The following is a 21,672-nucleotide window of genomic DNA, read 5'->3' on the forward strand; positions in this document are numbered from 1 at the left end:
GGTTAGCAGATGATTATTTTAAATGATAACTACATTATCATTTTGTTCTGGCTCCTGCTGCCCGAACAAAAAGAGAAAACAAAATCATGAACATTTTTGCCCTTCTCCCTCAGCTTGGCAACTGGGCTTTCAGACTGCCATCAAGAAATCTCTAAGTTAAGATCCACGTTCTTCAGCAAACCTTTCACTGGCCACTACTAGAAGGAGATGCTTCTGCTCCGTACCTTGACTTCATAACCAGTGAGGAATTTCATTTCAATGGACTTCTTCAGTACTCTGTCTCTGTCCATGTCAGCAGCTGCCTTGATTACCTGAATAGGAAGAACACTTTCAGGAGAGCTGGATGATGACTGAAAAAAGCTTTCACACAAAAAAGCGCGCACACGCACACACACACACACATATATACACGAGTGCATGAATTCACAAGTCTGTAAGCAGGCCACAGGAGAAGCCAGGCAATGAACAGTAGAAGCAATTCCCCCACACCCTCATATAAAAATCACTGAATTGTGAGTGGGTGAGAAGAGGGGATCGCCTTTGAGATAAGCTCTGCCTGAGTCTCCCAGTAAGCAATGTTACAGTTCTCCACAGCTGTCACGTCATTTAACCATCAGGACACAAGCACCAAAGGCTAGCAGCAGACATGCATAGAGCTATCGTCAGGGATAAAACCGGAACCAAGATCTCATCTCCAATCCTGCTTCCCTCTACAGCCAGAAGTGGATTCAATACAGACACAAAACAGCACAGCTACGAGAAGAATTGTGCAAATACTCTTAAGAACCCCAGCGCAGCATGCTAGGACACACCGCAAGTCCTCACCTCAATGTAAACGTCTGTGAACTTCTCGTCAAACCCTCGTGTTGCTCCGAAGTCCAGCAGGGCCACCTGGAAATGAACACACCCTTCAGCACTGCAGTACCAACCTCTTCAGGTAGAAGGCCCAACCTGAGAAGACTCCCAGTGCCTTCAGGAAGCTCAACTTTTCCACTGTCTCAGCTTCCCCTTAATTCCTGTATTCCCTAGCAATAGGGCAAGCATTTGTTCTGGTACATGACACAGGAGGTGTGGCCTGTGCTGACACTGTCACACCTGCCCTGTAACCCCACCCAGGCTTTCTGCTTGGGGACAGAGCAATGCAGAGCCTTTTCCCAACAATTCTCAACACATCTCAGGGCTGAACAAGCAATTCCATCCGGCCTGCAGGGTACAAGCAGGCAGCCAAGCCAACCAGCAGGACATCTACAAGTGCTTCCCCAAGCACTGTTAACTTCAGCATAGCACAAGACCAGAGCATTCAACTAAAAACCATTTGTTCAGATGTGCCCTGGTAGGACACTGCCAAATACAACTTCCCAGTGACACATTTCAAAGAAAGAAAAAAAGACCCTGAGGTTCAGGAGTTACCTGTGACTGGATCCAGGGCCAAAGACAGGCAGCCCAACAGTTCCACAAGCCCTGTTCTCCCTCCCACCCAGACCAAGCAAGTAAAAGCAGCAAAGGGCCAGGTTTCACTGTCCTGCCTGCCCAAGGCTCAAGGAATCCATGAGAGAACCTCAGTCAGAGCTCAATGAACTCTGAGAATGGGGAATAATCAAGAGCTGGTGAAAAACAGCGCTAGCACAGGCAGAATGGGTGCTGCTTGCACTTACCTTGTGTAACTGTGGGTCATAGAAGAAGTTTGACCAGTTCGGGTCAGTCTGCATGTACCTGAACTCAAACAGCTCCCGCAGACACAGTACGAGGATGTGGTGACAGATCTTGAAAACCAGAGAGAAAAAGAAAAATCAGTAGGGTGGCAAGACCCACGCATGCATGTAATTACAGTGGGCACGAGCACATGCCAGGAACACATCACCACACTGGCAGGTACCATCTGAAATGAAGGCAACGTAGCTCCCAGGAGGCAAGATGCTGCTCCAGGGCGCTCTGACTACATGCACACAACCATAACGGCACCTCTCAGCAAAGCCTACTGGGCTCAGCACCCGCCCAGGCTGAGGGAGCAGCAGCAGGCACACGAGCTTGGGACTTGAAGGCATGGAGGAGGCAAGAGCACAGCCTCTAGAAAGCCTGCTACCATATTACATGCAGCAAAGCCTCTCTGTGAGGACACAAACTGAAGCCTGTTCAGTGCAGCTGCCAGCCTCATCCTGCCCATCTTCAGCTGCTCAAAGGCCCAGTGAAACACTGCCTTCAGGAGGAAGATCAGTAAAGGCAAGCCAGACCCTGCTGCAGGACACTGCCACTTGGGGCAGAAGGCTGTGGACCTGCCTGGCCAACTGCTTTGCTTGCAGGGCAAAGCAGCAGTGCCCCACCCCAGAGCCTCTGAAAAGCAGCCCAGGTGATGCAGCAGCCCATCCGAGAGAACAAGCCCCAAGGGCAGGCAGCTCAGGGGTCTCAGGCAGCCAGCTCTGGCCTGTCTCCAAGTCCAATATGGCACTGGAGCCTGTCTAGGGGAACATACACCCTGCACTTTTCCCCAGTGACCTGCTAACAGCTGACAGCTCACAACAAGACCAAAAAAACCACCACCCAACCACAAAACATATCCAAATTCCAGGACAGTTATTTCTGCTACTAAAACAGATGCTTCTCCCACCACAGCACTCCAACCCCTTGCTATATTGGGCACCGATACGCACCCACCACCACATCCCCCCTCCTGTTTACTGGGGTAGTTTTCCAGCAGCTCAGTACAGCACGGGCCAGGCTCACAGAGGGCGATGACACCCAATCACTTTGGCAAGGGCATGAAATTCTCCTGAAGTCCCATCCAAGAGAACAGCTGCAGAACAAAACTGTTCTTCCCCCAGAGCTGGCAATTCCTCCCAAGCTTAGGGTCATCTGAGAGAAGCAGGGCACCCAGGAGGTCCTCAGCTAGACCTCCCCTTCAGCCACCCCTATGACCACAGTACCTCATTTCGGATCTCCTGGCTCAACCCCTCGGCTTGATCCAATGGGAAGCCAGACACAAGCTCTGTGGTCAGGACGTGTTTGCTGCACAGCTCATCCACTACCCGCGGGACATAAAAGAAGGGGTGGTCTTTCAGCAGCTCCCTAGGGCACAGAGGGAAGAGAGGAGAAGGTTAGGAGCCCCGCAAGCACGTGGGTCCCTCTGCAACATCTTGAACAGCGCACAGCTCCTTCACGTAACCTGGTTCACAACTGCTGCCCCTTCCCCACACCCTGGCTGCAGCTGCCAGGGAATATTTTCCTCAGTAGCTCTAGCAGGGATCAAGTCACCAGAAGCCATGCCAGTGAGTTACAGCTGCTGGTGACTCCTGAGGTCACATCTCCTGCTGAAGGAGCAGCTTTAGGAGGGCCTCCAGGCGGTCACATTGAGGGACACCGGGCTCCTTTGGTGATCCCACTTCAGGGCCAGACTACACGTACAGAAACTGGCCTTTTGCAAGGAGAGCAGGGCCAACGTTCTGCAGGGTGGACAAAGAGGGGGCATCCAGCCTCCAGCAGCACTCCCAGGTCCAGCCTTAACATAAAAGCCATCAGGACCCAGTGCTACAGTGAGACAAGGGAGCAGCCACTGCTGGTGGCATTATGTGCTGTGAGAGAGCTGACCTGGGTCCCCAGGGCATGGAATTCACCTCCCCACTGCCCCTGCAGTTGAGGAGCCTCCCTACATTTCACACCCATGTGCAGAGACAGGTTGGGGCACTGGTGTGAACATACTGGAATTTCTTCGCGCAGGCAGCTTCTCTCTGGTAGTCACACTCCAGGGCCAGCTCTCTGCTCAGGACTTCAATCAAATGCTCAGGGAACAAACCTTAAAAGCCAAACAGCAGAGAACAGAGTAGTCTTAGGAAAAAAGCCCCTCAGGCTAAGCTTGCCAGCACTGCAGCTGAGGAGCAACCTGCTGTCCAGCCAACTCAAGGCTGAAGAATACGAGAGGTCCCCAGGAGCCACCTCCTCTTTGCAACTGGAAGCAGTTTGTACAGGTAACCCCAGGCAGTGGCCACGCAGCTGCTCCTTCAGCAAGGCACATCCACAACGTGCTCACACAGCTGGGCCCGTCCTCCCCATCTCCCACCCACGACGCCTGCTCCTGCTCTCTCCCTCGGGGCAGCTCTGGTGCTGACAGGGCTCTGCAGCAAGATGTGTCAGGGCAGCAAGACACATCCTGCAGGGCCCTGTGAGCCACCACAGAGCAGCAGCCAGTTTTTGTCACCATGCAGCCTGATCTGAGGGCAACATCTGCACAGTGCCACTAAGATTTACAGCTGCTGCATGCAGGTGCTTGGAATGAGGAGCAGTTAATCCTGCATTCGCTGTGGAAAAATGGGTGTACTCCTGTACTACAGAAAACCACTGAGAGAGCCCAGGATCTAATGGGTCTCCAGCTCTCCACAGCTCTACCCGTCGTTTTCTGCTCATCCCAGTCAAAGGGATGCAGGAAATGCAGGGAAGAATGAGTTCTGCCAGCCTTGGCAGAAAATAGCAGGGACAAAGCAAGGATACGTGATGTGAACACCGCCCACATTTCATGGCTAGGAGGCCATCAGGCACTTCAGACTGCCAGGAGTCCCTGTGAGTCCTTCGTTGGAGAAGTGCACAGGTACAAGCGTATGTTACTCTGGCAGGTGCACACACACACAACCAGGGAAAATAAACACTGCAAGTGCACTTCCCACCCCACCGAGCGAATACTGGAGCAGGCACATGCTCAAGGGCATGCTCTCCAGTCTGTGGAGAGAAGTAAGCAAGGTACAGGCCTCCATGTGCTAGATGACACGTGGGTCTTGGTCTTTTTACCTTCAGGGAGAATGTTGCTCATGCTCAGGACAGTCATCAGGTTATTAACATCGCTGTTGATGCTCTGGGCAACTCCAGGGTACTGCAAGACAGAATGGGAAAGGGCAGCGTTACGACTAGATGAACCCAAGGAAGCCAGTTGTACAGGGCAAGATAAAAACACCTTCCAGCTATAAAAACACCTTCCAGCTCAACAGGAACCAACCCTCAACACAGCCACCTGCAGCGTGGCAAACAGAACGGCCTTTTCAGTTCCTCTGGCATGGACTCCTCTAAAGTGAAAGAAATCCTAAGCCACAAATCCCAGCAACACACGAAACCCCTCAGACACACAAATCCCAGTGACAGCAGCCAGCCACTTTCCTACCCACAGCTGAAAGCAGACGCCACTGACAGCCCCAGAGTGTTTCATTCATCCAGAGCTGCTGGGCAAGCAGCGAGACCCCACACCAGTCCTGGAAAAGGTACCTCCTCGTGTTTTTCACCTAGTCTGAAGAGAAATGAACCAGCCTATGCTGTTGTGGAGCAGGACGTATGGTGCCACAGTTAACTTTCCATTGCTACTGCCTTGGGCTAACTTCAGAGGTCACTTTGGACACAACTAGCTTGAGAAGGAGCCAATACCCATCCATATAATCTCTAAAGCCTCCCAGTTTACAAAACAAATCAACAACCGGATAACCAACTTTGCCTGAGGTCCCTTCCTGACTAAGCAAGTTCCGTCACTTCTCTTGCATTATAAAGCATGCTGTACAAATAGTTCCAGCTCCGGAACTCAGTTGCTAGAAATACTTGGTTGAAGTTGCTGACAGCCCTGAATAACCCTCAGCACTGTCAGACTGCCATTTCTTAACAGCCAGTGCTTGTTTGTCACTTCAAACTTCTATAACCTTTGGGCTGTGGCCAGAAAAGGCATGAAAAGGCACATTCCAGAAAGAGGACTGACCCATGGAGTAGGTAGGACCCCCGCATGCAGCACTAGTGGGTACGAGCAGTCCCTTACCACCATTATCCCCACACTTCAGTGACACAACCACAAGAAAGGTCTCCCATTCATCTGGAGTCAGAGACTGGCCCAAGTTGCACAACCTCTTCTGTCCTTCCCCTCTGCTTCTGTTAGCGTAAGAGATTGCTGGACCCAAATTTCACTTGCATGAAAGTGTTTCCTTATCCATCCTAGCAGTAAATATATCTGTGCAGCTCCGCTGCCTCTCTGTGCAGCACAGACAAGAGAGGATGCTGGTCTCTAAAGCCCACCTGGATTTTCATGGCAACTTCTTTCCCGTTTTTCAAGCGTGCCAGGTGAACCTGACCAATTGAAGCAGCAGCAAAGGGGCGTTCTTCGAAGGACTCCAGTTTATCCCTCCAGTTGGGGCCAAGGTCATTGTTCAGAGTTTTCTACAAATGAAAGGAAAACATCAGGGACAGCAAATATTTAAGATCTGCATTATTTGCCATCATGCTCCTCTAAGGTGACTCGCTCTGAGTACCTACACCCTGCTTCCTAGATCGTTTCCCCTTCCTCTCAATGAGCACAGAACCATGAGCAATGGTCCAGCCAGCAGTGGCTCCCCAGAACTAAACAGATTCTGGTAGGAGCTGTGTGAGGCTGTGTTAGTGAGGCCCGAAGAGCAGTGATCCTGAACACAACCAGCACTGCTTTAGGAATATCAAAGTTTCCCTTTTGAGGCCGCTTATCTTCCAGAATACGGGCAAGGATTTAGATATTTCTCCTCTTTCATCATGCTACCAAGCTGATCAGAAGCAATCCAGGCTGAGAGTGACTCTCTTTGAGGCAATACTGACAATTAAACATGACAACCTGCGTTAACAGCTTTTTTGTTACACTGCCAGGCTGCCATACTTAAGCACTGGCTCTTATCTTTCAGAAGATGGATGTAGTGCTGACAGTTCCTTTTGCATTACCCTTCACATCTTAATTATCAAAGGGAAGAAAAGACAAAAAGAGAACATGTTCCAACTCTGCTTGAAGGTAGGTTACATACAATCAACAGGACAGAATTGCTGTTTGTTTTCCATTAGACTAAAATTTGTGAGTTTTTAAAATGGGATTTAGGCACTTGTAAACACTAGGTTAACATCCATGAGGAAGATCAGAGAAAGGAAACAGAAGAGGAGACTACACTAAACTAGTCCCATGTGATCATTTTTGTATGGACTTCATAACCTCTGGACATTAAAAAATACAGCATTTTTTCCTCTGTCCAGAGCTGAATGCATACTTGTGAGTGAGAACTGACAGCACATAGCTGAGATAAGGAATCAGATGTCACCCACAACCAAAAATACACAACTTTTGTTGAAGGAATACTCTTAGAAATACCCGTCTGCCTCCCCCAGCAGTGAATGTCACAGGTGACATTTATTCTGCTATGGACCCTCCTCCCCAGTGAGCAGGAAGGAACGTTCCTCACCATCATCTGCTTTATGGGCATGAAGTCGGCACTCTGACGCACACGCTCAAAAATCCTCTGGAGATGGGGGTTGATGAAGGCGTCATCTGCCAGAGGAAGAGAACATGGCAGTCAGCACAGGCCCTGCGTTCTCCAGTTCTTCTTCAGTACATGAAGAAACACACCTGTGCTCAAACAAGTCAGGTTGTCCTGCCCACCAAGCACACACCAGTGAAGGTTATGGAATTAATTTTAGCTCATAAATACCATACCCTGTAGTGAACCCTTAGGCAGACCTCCTGAAGCATCACACCTTTGGAAATGAGCCAGACGTCCTGGGCACAAGTAACAGAACAGAGGAAAAAGCTACTCCTTCGTTTTTGTCCTCACAAAAAAACCTGTATATTACCTGACCATCTCCTAAGTTCACCTGCTGCAGCCAGAGTAAATTTCTGTGCACCTTTTCCCAATGAGCAACGTCAGGACAAAGTATGAATACACCAGAAAACACGCTGGATTCCTAAGTGTAAGAAGGTTCCTCAGCATCACTTGTCATCACGGTTCCTGGCTCAATTCAGTGAAATAAAGAACACTGCTACAGGCCCCACAGACCCAGCAGCAGTGCTGGGAGCAGCATGCAGCACTGCGAGGCACAGAGACTTCTGGTAGGACGGCAGGCTGCACAAACACCAAGCACAAGGTGCTCTGCACAAGCCTCTGCCATCTACCAGCCCCTGCTGGCAGCAGAACAGCACCCAGGCCTACGAGAAGGCACTGTCACAGACACAGGCAACAGAAGGAACCCCTGGGGCGTCATCCCAGTGCTCCCAGGTTCGTGGTGGGGTTTAACCCAGCCCATCCTAAGGGGCAGCAGTTTCTCTGGAAAGCTGGGCAGCAGTAATACCCTATGTATGCAAGTACTGGACTCAGACTAATAGCAATACAGCCTCTATTACTGTAAACAGCTACCCAAACGTAGAGCAGCTGCAAGTAGGCAGAAGAAAACATAACTCAGCTAAAAATAACTTATTTTAGGAGCCAGAAGGATTTAGCAAGCATTTTTTACCCTCATAGGAAACGATGGGAGTGGGCTCTTGAAAGATTAGTCATCTCCTGTAAAGGCTTCTACAACTGCCCAGAGAAAAAGCCACCAGTCCTGGCAAACACTTCATTTTTCTTCAAGTCGTTATGAAATTAGATTTAACTGCTGCTCTCCCAACACAAAAAAAAAAGGCCCTGCTACCAGCTTTATTCTTGAGAACACATGTGCTTCTTACATTGAAATTGAAGTGTCATTTATTTACAAACACAACCTGTCTGTCCCAGGAAAGGAGAAACACAGCTACCTTAAGGACGCTGCCCTGGGAGGGAGGAGCTCCCATTCTGTCCCTGCAAGGGCCTGTGCCCTCCACAGGCACTGCGGCACTCTGCTCGCTTGTCACGAACCAGATGAAGGCCGGACAATGCCTCAGAGATCGCTGAAGGCCTGCATGTCTTGACACTTGAGTGAAGTCAGCTGGCAAGTGTTTGAAACCCTTGCCAAAGCTCAGTCATTTTAGGAGACAGCAGGCAAGTGACAAAAATGCAGATTATTTCTGTTCCTCGGAGGTGGCCTTTCACAGCTGTTGCCTCGTCACTACCATCCCCGCCTGGTGCAGCTATAGCCAGGCTCTGGACACATCAGGTGCACCTCGTAACAGCAGCCTAACAATTTCTAAGTTACTCCCCACCTGTAGCAGGCAAGTGAGCTTCAGAGCCAACTTCCAGGCATGGCTCACCCATTGCACTTACGAGAGGCACTGGCCAAACACAGCAAGGAACAGAGGAGCTCCTCCTAGATCTGCTCTATAAAGAAGCAGTATCAGCACCTGGAAGTTTCTGGAGGGTGAGAAAAGAGCATATGGGGAGCAGCCATGGCACATCAGCTGCCTCCCACCTAGCTCTGCAAGCGCTGCCATCAGCCTGGCACACACCTACAACAGGTGACAGCAGATGAAGGACGATGAAATACCACAGTGAGGGCTCTCTGGAACACAGAGCTGCTCTCAGTTATTTAACACAACACAGGATCCAGCCCCATCAGTCAGCACCTACTAAAATTAATGTAGGAGCACAAGCCAGGCAAACGGAGTACTTCAAACACTCAGACACTGACTCAGTATCAGTGATATCTTGAAAGCTATTTTCAGACAAGTGTAAAAGCCCTGGTTTTGCTGGTTCTTTCCTTCCTCTTCTTTTTATTTTTGGCAGGAAGGCAAAGTGAACAGGTTCAGATAAGGTTTGAAATCAACACACCTGCTGTGTTCCAGGAGTAACCTAGCAGCTTAGTGCAAAGAAGCCGATGTCACTCATGCCTTCACCTGTGACCATCGACTTCAGAGCCTGATGCAGTAAGACAGCCTGAAATCTCTTCAAGGACATAAAAAGAAAAAGAAAGTTCTACACAAACATGTGTAAGAACTTTTTTATAGCGAGGGTGACAGAGCACTGGAACAGGCTGCCCAGAGGGGTTGTGGAGTCTCCTTCTCTGGAGATATTCAAGCCCCACGTGGAGCTTTCCTGCTCAACCTACAGTAGGGAACCCGCTTTTAGCAGGGTGGATGGACTCTCATCTCCAGAGGATCCTTCTAACCCCTACAATTCAGTGGTTCTGTGATGTAAATCACAAACAGGTTGTTGTAATGGCAGAGGGCTGCAGATATAACCTCAAACACTTTTGGTAAACAATGAAGAGGATCATGTTGTCATCTTCTACCTCCTTTCTAGCAGGAGGCTTGGGAGCAGACTGGGATACAGCTCTGCTACTCTACAAGTGCTTTTTATACACAGGCATGGAAATTCAGACAGTCATCTCATTTTCAACCAATTTCAGCTGTGTGCCTGACTCAGCTCAGACCTACAACAGGGGCACTAGGCAAGTGTAGGTATATAATCCATACATCAGCTATTTCAGACCATGATTAAGCTGAACTGCATCACACACATCGCCACCTCTGTTCCCACGTGAGAAAGCTACTTTCCACGTTTACTCCATGCTGACTGATTCCAAACAGCTGACAGTGTAACACGAGAAATCAGCTGCTCCCACAGGCAGCGCTGCTGAGGGTAGCTAAGGACCTGTGCTCCCACTTACCTTGAATGCTTAACATCTGTCCCAGCTTCAGGGCTGCTCCCCGGACCTTGCACAAGGTTCTCACGATTCTTTCCGCATTGGCCTCTGACAGGAACGGGCTGGAGTCCATCACTGCTTTCTTTCCTGAGGGCGAGGAGAGAAAGCACATGGATGAAAAGCATCCTCACCTCAGCAAGCTCACTCCGCTGTGTTAGCATACGCTCAGCAGGAGATTCACCTTCCCTCAGAGAGGAACCAAACCAGGACTATGCTCGAGCTCCATCACAACCCAGGGGCATGAGCTGTGGTTGCACACCTGTGCCTTGTTCTGACTCACTGCTAGCTCGAGTGCCAACAGCAACAAGTCACAACAGCACAAACATCCACGGAGGCTACACAAACCCTGCAGAAAGCGTTGTTTGGACTGGCTGTACCACACAGCTCAACCACACACCACATAAAGGGCTCCTGAGTCCCCGTGCCACAGGCTGCAGCACAGCCACAGCTTCAGAAGAGCAGCAGGAGTGGGACACAGCAAGGGGGACTGTCAAAAGCCCAGACAGCACGCTGGAATTGACTGAGAATATGCTCCCACTTCATGTATTGCTGTGCAACTGTGCATCTAAAGCATGCACCAGGCATCTGCAGAAAGCAGAGCCTTCACATTTCTGAGTCCATAAAAGCATTCTTCTTAATGAAACTGAAATCTCTCTCAATGCACAGGCAAAGTACATTGTCCCAACACCGTAACCCCAAAATACCACGGTTGCATATAGCATCTTGAAAAAGCAGCAGATTGCAAATCTGTGATGAGGCTATGGGGCCAGTCAAACCCAGGGAGAGTTCCACTAGTTACTAGTTCCAACTCAAACAAGCATGGTCCTGTCCCCAGCGAAGGGCAAAGACTGATGTATTTTTATTTATTTTTAAGGATGGAACAAAGATAGAGGGAGACTAACTCAATTTTGTGATCTCTTCGGAAGCAACAAGCCCTTCAGGAGGACAGCTTCTCTGGCTTACAGAGCATGGACAGAAAGGGCATGCAGGCACCTGCCGACCACTGCTCTTGGGACTGCAGCTCAGCTCTCATGGAGAACGGGACAGGAAGGAGGTCTGGTATTACAGGTAGGCTGCAGAGCCCAGAGCTGGTATGTCAACCGTGGGGCTACACCTTGTAGCAACACTTCAGAGAAAAGGGTACAAAGGGTGGAAGAGGTGAAGCCAGCATATACAACAAGAAGGGCCCAAAAGGCACAGCAGCTGCAAGATCTGAAGATCTCCAACAGATGGAAGTTCCTGGTGTGTCTTGTAGTGACTGCAGCAGCAAGAAATCCTCTCCCTCTCCAGCTAGCTGTCAGGAGTGTGTACAGAGGGAGCTCACGCTGTGCAGGGGACAGGGAGAACAGAGCACTGAAGGGTGGAAGGCCTGAAGCCATGAACTCTGGCTCTCAACTGTCCCACAAGGAAAATTCTTGATCCTCAGCAATGACAAAACAAACAGTCCCTCCCACAAGCTCCAGACACAGAGGAGCTAGGGAAACTACCGAGTTCTCTATCTTCCTTTGTAACACCTGCACAGATAAGGATGAAAGAGTTAGTTAATGATTAAAGTCACCTCCAGAAGCCAGTGAGCCATGACAATTTTAAAAAAGTCTCGTCAGAGAAAGAGCCAGCATAGGCACTCCCCCACCTTGTTCTCCTGGCACGCTTCTCACTGAAGCTGAGCCCACAGGGGTGCTGCTTGACTACCACGCCACCCAACAGCCTGTGATTGGTTGTTCTTTGTTTATGTACCTTGCTAAAAGTGGGCACAAACAAGAAGGTGACCTGAAAGCAAGAGTCAAAACCAGATTTATGTAAACGGCAAGTCAAGAAACAACATGGAAAACAGACATAGGCTTCCACGGGTAGGTGGAAGAAAGCAGGTATAAAACCCAGCACAGTTCATCAAAACAGCACAAAGCTTTCCAAGTGTGTATGCTTCTCACTGCTGCATCACTGCTCTTCCACCTCCTCTGCTACCATTACAAGAAGAACTACCTGCTGGACTTTGCACACATTTACTTTTAGGATCATCACAAACTTCGGAGCAAGTAAACAGTCAAGAACATAACCTAAGCACTTCAGACTGACCGCTCAAGTTGATTGCACTTCTTCTTTCCATAGGGAAACAAGTATTTGTTCAAACCCAGGCTAGCTGCCAGCCCCGCAGGGCTCTGCCCAGCCTGGCATTTGCTCTGTGCCTATCAGAACAACCTGTTACGGGTCATTAATAAGTTACAAAATTGACCTTGAATCCAAAGTCTTCATGCTAGTAATGGCAACTATTTGTCTGGGCAGTGTTTCATTCTTATTCCTGGAATTCTGTTCTACTCTCTCATTCCACCACATGTAAACCTTGCACTTTAGATGCACACCAAATGCTGAGACTACCAGCAAGGTCACCAGTGACCTAGGAGGTTATTTTTAAGTTAGCTACATCAACATGACAAGAAAAATCCCACTGGAAATGAAGTATGATCATCCTTTATTTAAAAGATGAACCAAACCACTTATTAAATCACTTAAATAAGGCAGCCTTAAGACCCTAAAAATACCCCTGCAACTCCATAGAAATCATTTCTGCCACCAAATTTCTGTGTCTAGGACATCAGGCTTTGACAAGGAAGGGAGAAACTCACAAACTCTTGCACCAAAATTTTTGTTCAGGGATAAACCCCTTGGTATCATAAAAAGTAAACTGTTTCTGGAAACAGACAAGATGAGGCAGAGAGGAGAGAATGGAGAAGGGCCCTACAGTTACTAAACAAGGATGGGAATTTAAGCGGGGTGGGAAACAAATCAATGCAAACATGGTTACTAGAGAACATACAGGAGAGGAGTCATCCATGGCCCCTCCGTTTGGTAGCAGCAATGGCAAGATGACAGAAGTACAAACCTGTTAGATTAAATAGAGGTATCTATGCAAGACATTTCCCCCAAGAACAGCAAAGGCTGGTACTGACAGAGAGCAGTAAGAAAATGGGATCTTGGATTCAAGCCGTGTGTATGTCCTCTGCCATGCCCTTCTGCAGGAGCAGAGCCCTTGGAGAGAGGTCCCATCCAGTGAGTCACACCCACTGTAACGTCCTATGGAAAGTGTGACCAAGGACACCAGCTAGAAGCTGTAGAAGAGCAGCAGGAATGAGAGCCTCGATCATGCAGCACTCTCCTCATGATCTTGGCTTAAGAAGCTCCAAAACAGCACAAAGGCTGAAATAATCTTCTACTTTTTCCTCACCTCAAAGCTTACCACTCCTGGCCCGTTCTCCTTTACGCAGTGTAACCACTGCTCCAAGCTCTTATGTAAGTAGACAACAGCAAGAAGAGAAGCAAAAACGACATCAAGCAAGACAGCTAAAAATAAAACCCAGATTATTTTCCAAATCCTTTGCCTACCATCTAAATCATCAGCTCTCATTGCCATATAAACTAATCAAGGTTTGGGCAAAAACATGACTTTTCCCAGAGCACAGCTCAGCCTGCAGAGCAAACTACACTGCCATATTTAACCACTGCAAAAGCTTAGAAGAAAGCCACCATGACATGGCCAGGTGTAACTCGGGAACATTTTACCTCCAACTTCAAACAAGCTGGGAAAAAAAACAAGGTCGGGTGAATTTGCATGGTTATGAGAATCCTTCAGAGGAAGGCGAAAGAAAAATGGAAGTAGCAAATCACTGTTTAGCACATACATAAATTGTTTTGTCATTCTGAAAGACAGAGAAATAGAGGAGAGCAGCCATCCTCTAAATTCCTATTAGGCAGAACATCCCTAAACTTCGAACAGACTGCAAACAGCAATAGCATGAAGTTTTCAGACATGAGTGCTCATCTACAGTTTCTGAAGTGATTGAACTATGCAGTTACACTGAACAGTTTAAAAATATTGTTGCACCAACATAATCCAAGAATGGACACAGGTATGGTATTCATGCTCAGGTGTGGCTGTGGGCAAGTAGGCTGTATGAATTGCACTGGCATAAACTTATTCTCACACGTACACATGCCTGACCTCCATCTACATGGTGAGGTTGTGGCTTACATTGATGGGAAAAAAAAAGTCTGGAAGTATCACATTAAAAACAAAAGAACTACAAAATTCCCCTTGTTGTCCCAACTGTGTCAATGTCCCAGCTTTTAAAAGACTAAAATCTCGCATTTATGTATGCAGGTAAACTGTGACTGGAGAGGAAAAAGGAAAAAAAGACCAAATATGAGGATGCAGAAAGGGCTCACCATTGCGTTCTTCAGGTCGAAGGCTCTTCTTTGCAACTTCTGCCAATGCTCCAATGCCAAGACCAACAGCCAATCCTTTAAAATAAGAAACAGGTCACGGTAAAAATACTTATCTTCGTTACATATAGAAGCATTTTTTATAATTAACCTCAAGCCACAAGATCACAAGCACAGCTACAAAACATCTTGATTAGAGCATCCTGGCTTTTGCAATGGAGTTATCTGTAAGTTTTAAACTGAAGTCTTTTCTCCTGTGTTTCTTTCTTCAGTCCAGCATGCCAGCCAGGTATCATAGGCTAGACCAGCCTGAGACACCCAGTTCTTGTGAAGTGCATCAGCAAGCGCTACTGAGAGCTGCGTGCTCCTGCTGTAGACTCAAATTGTGGGGTTCATTCTTCCGAAGGCCCACCTCACCCAAGCAGCATTGTAAGCTCTAATCCCAAGCAGCTGTGCTGTGGAGTAACCCTGAACAGCAGCCACAGGTCCATGAGACTGAACATCAGCAATCCATATACCACCGCCCTTACAAGTGGCAAGTTGCATGACACTGTACAGTGGCCACAGATTAAGCTACAAGTAGCATTCTCTGCCTCCACAACTGACCAAAACCACCAACAATTAAGTGACACACAGATCTAACTGTGCAGCAAAATGCATACTACCAAAGGTCTCACTGCCTACCCAATTATCTTCCCAATTTGAAAATATTTTTTTTGGACAAGTGACGTAAGTAACAAGAATGGCTGGTGCTCCCTCACAACTCTTCAGCAATACCGCTTCCCATCACGCCTTACTCGAGCACTGCTGGCAGTACTTGATGCATGTTTTCCAAACATCCCACGTCCTCCCTCAGGTACTGTAAGACAGCCTCCCAAATAAAACAACTGGATTACATAGTAAGTACAGTGAAGGAAGCACAGCTGAGCAGCATATGTTAATTTGTGCGTGTATGTGGGAAGAAATGCAGTATGTAAGCATGCACACATTGAGTAGTCTCAACCAAGGAAGTCTGGGCACAAACAGGCTGAACATCATTTGAGCACTTTGAGTTTTTCTTCCTTCCCATTGCTTCTGGAACGACTCCATCTACATGCACTGAGCCAAAGAACCCAGCATAAGGTGAAGCACAGACCATGGAAGGCAATCAGTGATGTTACAAGGCCTCTGCATGGACTGCATCCATGCATTTCATAATTCCTGTACACTCTTCTATGAAGGTATGCCATGAAACAAACTTCTGCAGGCCCTTCAATAGAAGCAAGCCATGCAAGACCACTGAGCAATTGTCTTTTGAACCTGAAATCCACAGATTTCAGGTCTAAAACGAGAAGAAAATAAAAGAAAAAAAAAGACTTCTTTTAATAGATACTGTGTAAACAGTATCTATTAAAATGCTGACACAGTCATCTCCAGTCAGATCCCACATGCAAGACAGTTACTTGGAGCAAAAAAAAAAGTATCAAGTCAGACAGGAAAACAATGAAGATAAGTATCTCAAAGTGATTTTCTAGACTGAGAACAATTCCAAGATACCACTCATGCAGTACTTTTCCTGCTGGCTTCTATCCCATTTCCAAAGAAATGTTTTTCAGTGTTCTTTTGAAGTCCAAAAGCAAACTGCAAGATTCTCAGGGAGCTGATTAGCAGTGTCCCCTGGGAATCTGCTCTAGAGGGTTTAGGGATCCATGAAAGCTGGTCACTTTTCAAGAACCACCTTTTAAAAGCCTAGGAGCTGACAAACCCATTGTGCTGCAAGTCAATAAAGCAGGGCAGAAAACCGGCCTGCCTGAACAGGGAACTCCTCCTGGAACTAGGGCAGAAAAAGAAAGTATGCCATCTCTGGAAGCAAGGTCAGGCCTCACAGGGGGAGTACAAAGCTGCACTTTGCACCTGCAGGAAGGAAACAAGAAAAGCTCAACTTGAATTGACAACGGCAAGTGTGGTGTCGGACAACAATAAAGGCTTTTTCAAGTATGTCAACAGCAAGAGGAGGTCAAAGGAAAACATTGGACCAATACTGGGAGTGGATGGTCACCTAAAATGTGACCCATTTAATGCCTTTTTTTGCCTCAGTTTTTGATGATAATGACAGACCTTGGGCTGCCCAGACTTTGAAGTTGGCAGACCACAAGTGGAGGAGCAGTGGCTTTCATGTGTGGCCACTAGGACTGTAAGGGAACAGTTCAACGTTCACAAGTCCATGGGGCCTGACAGGATGCACCCCAGAGGACCGAGGGAGTTAGCAGTACCCCTCTCAACAACTTACCAAGGTCGTGGGAGGACAGGGAGGTCCCTGCTGACTGGAAGTCAGCCAGGGTTATACCCGTCTACAAAAAGGGCACGAGAGAAGGCCCAGGGAGCTACAGAGCTGTAAGTGTAACCTCAGTGCCTGGAAAAGTTATGGAGAGGATTGTCGCAGGGGAACATTGAAAGGCATGTAAAGAACAAAGCTATTTTCAGGCAGAGTCAACACGGGCTCATCAAGGGAAAGTCCTGCCTCAGTAAGTTGATCTCATGCTGTGACAAGGCCACCTGCTTGGAGGATGAAAGGAAGGTGGCAGACGTCATCTTTCTGGATTTCAGTTAAGGCCTTTAATGCCGTCCCTCATGGCATCCTTGTGGACAAACTGTCCAACGATGAGATAAACAGGTTCACAATGCACTGGCTGATCAACTGGCTAAATGGCAAGGCCCAAAGGGTTGCAGCAAACAGGGCTGTGCTGGGCTGGCGGGCTGGCACCAGTAATGTTCCCCAGGGCTCAATTCTAGGGTCATTCCTGTCCAACATTTTTATCAATGATCTGGATGTAGGAGTGGAGTGCATCCTCAGCAAGTTTGCTGAGGATACTACCCTGGGTGGTGCTGCTGACTCCCTGGGGGGACAAAAGGCTTCATAGAGGGATCTAGATACACTGGAAAACCGGGTGATCAGCAATGGCATGAAATTCACTAAAGGTAAATGCCAGGTGCTGCACCTGGGATGGAGTAATGCTGGACACAGGTACAGACTGGGAGATGAGCGGCTAGACAGCAATCCTGCAGAGGGATCTGGGGGAGCTGGCTGGCAGCAGGCTTAACGTGGAGCCAGCAGTGTGCCAAGAGGGCAAAACCCAACCACGTTTTGGGATACATTAAACACACCATAGCTAGCCAGTCAAAAGAGGTGGTCCTCCCTTTGTGTTTAGCATTGGTGCTGTCGCACTGTGCATACTGCACACAGTTCTGGGCTCCGCAATATAAAAAGAAAGTTAAGGTCCTCAAAAGTGTCCAGAGGAGGGCAACAAAGCTGGTAACAGGGCTGGAAGGCATGTCCTACAAGGAGAGGCTGAGGATACTTGGGTTGTGGAACCAGAGGAGGTTCAGACCGGACATGAGCTCCTTTACTGTGACAGTGCTTACACAGTGAACAGGCTTCCTAGCAAGGTGATGCCCAGTGCATGTTCAAGAGACATTTGGACAATGCCCCCTGTAACATGCTTTAGCTTTTGGTTAGCCCTGAAGAGGTCAGGCAGTTGGACTTCATGATCTTTGAGGACCCCTTACACCTGAACCGTTCTATTCTAACCATATTGGACACAATGCTAGAAAAAGAGCTTGTTACAATAGGTCCTCTTAGGATTTGCCTACTGCTCCATTCTAATTTGCTAAAAAATAAATTCCAATCATCAGCCAACAACTGTTTAAAATGAAAGCCAGGCATAAACAAGTTTACTGTTACTCAGCTGCTATGGTTTAAAGATCTGAACTTTAAACAAAGGCTTCCAGCATCTTCACTATATAATCACAGGGTGCAGCAGGAGGCACACTAAAGGTGGTGGTAACACGCCGCTATTTCAGCTGTTGTTAAACAAATCATCTACCCTACACTACTGAGAGTGACTTGTTTCATTTCACAGCAGGTATACGAAAACCAAGGTCCTGGAATCAGATCAGCCTGTGGTCCTAAGAGAAAGACAAAAAGAAAACCCATACCAATTCTCCAGCTCGTTAATAGCTAGCTTGCTGAACACATCTGAAATAACTGTTTAGGTGGGCAGCTTTTTTCTTTGCCATATTATCACAGCAGCAATTAGATATGATAAAAGAGCGACAAGGGACAGGATGCAAAGAGTAACTTAATTCTGACTAAACACCAAGTTCCATAATTGCAATGAAAAAGCCCAGATCAAGCTCTAAGCCAAATCAGGTGTTTGTGGAAAAGCACATTCCTATTAGCAAGCTTAATTAGAAAATGGAACCAACGCCTATGTTAGCAGGAGCACTGTCACAGCCAGCCATCAATCAGCATGTGCAGGTGTGGTCACTTTGTAGACATGGGTGTGCAAACTCACCTCCGAAGTTGGCGAGCCGTCCAATCCTCGTAACAGGAACCTTTCGCTCCCGGGCCCGCTCACTGAGCTGCCGCAGCAAAACAGGGCAGGGAAAACAAAACAGAAAAGAAACCCACAAATGAACTGGGCATACAGTCAGATACTGCAAATTCAGACAGCAACTGGAAAAACACTTGAAGATCTCTGTGCTACAGCAAGCTCTTCTTGAACACCGAGCCTCATACTCATAATGCCTTAAACTGAAACATGCACTAAACTGAGAAATGTACAACAGGACGTGAAAGACAAAGGAGGCAATAACCATGTTTAGAAAGCCCATTTCCACTTTTACCTCAGCAGCCCTTTAATTGTCAACTTGGAGAAGCAGTGCAATGCCAACCCAAACTCTCTTCCACACATGCAATTAAAACTCCTGCAAAGCCATCAGGTTGGCAGGACCACAGGTAACTTCCTCACACACAACAGCAGAGCAGAAGCATACAGTTTCACTGAAGCAATATCCTGGGTGTGTAAACCCACAGCAGCATCCAGTAGTGGGTTGGGGGAAGGAGGAAATAGGTCAGAGCAGATGACAAGCATCTCCACTGTGAATCCTGCTGTAGGCTTTCTGCACTGTCTCGCACAAGGGCGTGAAGCCCTACAGCAACAATTGCTATCTGTGCTCGTCTCCAACCTACTAATGCTAAAGACAACAACCTCTCCACCTGCAGGGCTGCTAGCCATAGTACGGGAAGCCATGGCCTCTGCTGAGAGAGATTTAGGTCCAACCCGTCCTGCACAACCATAGCAACACTGCTAGCTGAAGGGGACAGGGTCCTTCAAAGGGAAGACAGGCCCTTTAAGAGAGTCAGTCTCCAGACCTCTGCAGCCCATAGCTGTCCATACCTTCTGAACAGTCCAGCCCAAGAACTGGGGTCAATTACAGACTCTTCATTACAGTAATTAACATATTGAGTCCTCACAGTCCAGTGGATGGAGAGCTCTTGTTAACATAAACTTTAAGTCTAACCCTATTTAAAGTTTGTTTTGTTTTTGTTTTTGTTTTTTTAAGGCATTTTAAACATCCTCTCACATTCAAATATCAGATGTAGAGGAGGTAGATATGAAAGTAACCTGAAAACCTTCTGCCAGAACAAATATCACAGAGATCAGAGTGAAGGAGCACTGACACTTCCATCTTTTGCCTCTACAAAAGGGAACAGGGGAAGAGGAAAAAATAAGAAACACAGGAGAAGGTGAGTAAAGGATAATCCAGTACAGAAGCGTTAGCACTGAGAACCCTTAATTAAAAACAACCCCCTCCCCCCAAAACAAACAAACAAACAAACACATACCATCTGTTTGTAGGGTTTCTGCTCTGACCCTGTTTTGGCCTGTCTGGCTTTATCAATATCTTCTGCTGTTAATCCACCAACAGAGGAATGATCTTGGTGAAAAGCCCTATTTTGTCCAAAGGCAGCAGCGAAAGGGTTTCCAGGGTCCCTAAAGCCTCCAAATAACCTTGCATCCATTCTGGGAGGGAACGGCTTCTGACTGAGGCCAGAATCTCCAGTCTCAACATTTCTAAAAGGTCCATTTGTAGTGTAAGAGTGAGCAGGGCCTTCGCTGCTTTGTTGGTGAGGCTTGGCAGAGGCAGTAGAGAAGTCCCTTGAAGCATCTGATGCCTCTCGGTCTGAGAAGTCATAGTCTTTCCCAAAATCCTCAGACAGATCACTTAAGTTCTCCTGCTGTTTGCCCAGTTCCTGAAAACAATAATAGAAATACTTTAAGAAAAGAACTTAAACCTGCTCACGACTCATCCACAGTCCTCAGAGAAGGGCATGCAGCTCGGCTGTCCTGTCTCATTCAAGTAATTTGTAGAGAATCTGGCACCAGAGATGTTCACAATGAAAGCCAGGAAAAAAGAAGAGACATGGAGGACACCTGGACCCACTGGCAGTCTCTCAGCCACACTGATGGCACTAATTAATTGACAGTTCCTCAAATACCAGTAACTGGAAATGTCTTGTTCCACACACGCTGCCAGGAAGGGTCACTAACTGTAGAGATCTCTAGAAGCAGTGCATTGCTCAGGAACAACAGGTGATGGAAGATAAATAATAGCATGTATAGCATGGAGCCTCAAGGCTACTTGAAGCAATAACAGGTACTTATTTGTAGGCCAATTAAGATAAGCCTTCCACGGCCAAGGGATTGTAGTCATCAAACAAACAAATAAACAAAATTCTGTGCTTGGAGCAAGGATAACCACACTTGCTCAACACTCAATGCAAGCTTCTCCCAGTAGTCTTCTGTTTTGTTCTGTCCTGTCCTGACCTGCAAGAGTTGCCCCCCTGTGTGGGACTGTGGTTTGGAGAACAAAGGCTTTCAATTTATTGTATTCATTCTTTTAAAACTTCACTATAAGAAAGAAAATAGGTGATACACAGTCTACAAAGGTATCTGGGAGAAAACTATCTGAGAGTGCTTTTGCTTTTAGGCAAATGAAGGTTTGAAATCTCCACACACAGCTTTCATGCTAGGGCTGTCAAGATTCTGCTGAAATGAACGTAGTGGCTTTATGAGGCAGAAATCACAATTACTGCTAACTGCAGCATTTGAAAAGTCAAAGTTGAAGACCAAACAGAAGTAATAGTGATGTGTAAGCCTATGTAAATTTGACTACAAATATATAGTCCAATTTTTGTCTGTGTTTTATCAAGGGCTCCATTACAGTGTATCTGCTCATGCAGTGTGTACAACTGTGAAATTAACGCTTCATAAA

At 47.4% G+C, this 21,672-nt stretch overlaps 1 protein-coding gene across 3 annotated transcripts in view; it reads right to left on the bottom strand.

Moving 5' to 3' along the window:
• Positions 1-21,672, bottom strand: part of COQ8A (coenzyme Q8A) — a 36,458-nt gene that overhangs the window by 1,704 nt on the left and 13,082 nt on the right. For all 3 annotated transcript variants that reach the window (XM_038176117.2, XM_038176118.2, XM_072035493.1), the window contains exons 3-14: positions 20,243-20,650; positions 18,909-18,975; positions 14,578-14,652; positions 10,321-10,443; positions 7,209-7,294; positions 6,031-6,171; positions 4,774-4,855; positions 3,694-3,787; positions 2,922-3,063; positions 1,656-1,763; positions 826-891; positions 225-311 (exon numbers count right to left, since the gene is read on the bottom strand). In XM_038176117.2, the coding sequence (XP_038032045.2) occupies positions 225-311; positions 826-891; positions 1,656-1,763; positions 2,922-3,063; positions 3,694-3,787; positions 4,774-4,855; positions 6,031-6,171; positions 7,209-7,294; positions 10,321-10,443; positions 14,578-14,652; positions 18,909-18,975; positions 20,243-20,650 (1,479 nt within the window). The remainder of the gene's footprint in view (positions 1-224; positions 312-825; positions 892-1,655; positions 1,764-2,921; positions 3,064-3,693; positions 3,788-4,773; positions 4,856-6,030; positions 6,172-7,208; positions 7,295-10,320; positions 10,444-14,577; positions 14,653-18,908; positions 18,976-20,242; positions 20,651-21,672) is intronic.

The sequence above is a fragment of the Anas platyrhynchos genome, chromosome 3, assembly GCF_047663525.1.
Source record: "Anas platyrhynchos isolate ZD024472 breed Pekin duck chromosome 3, IASCAAS_PekinDuck_T2T, whole genome shotgun sequence".
Taxonomy (NCBI): Eukaryota; Metazoa; Chordata; class Aves; order Anseriformes; family Anatidae; genus Anas; species Anas platyrhynchos.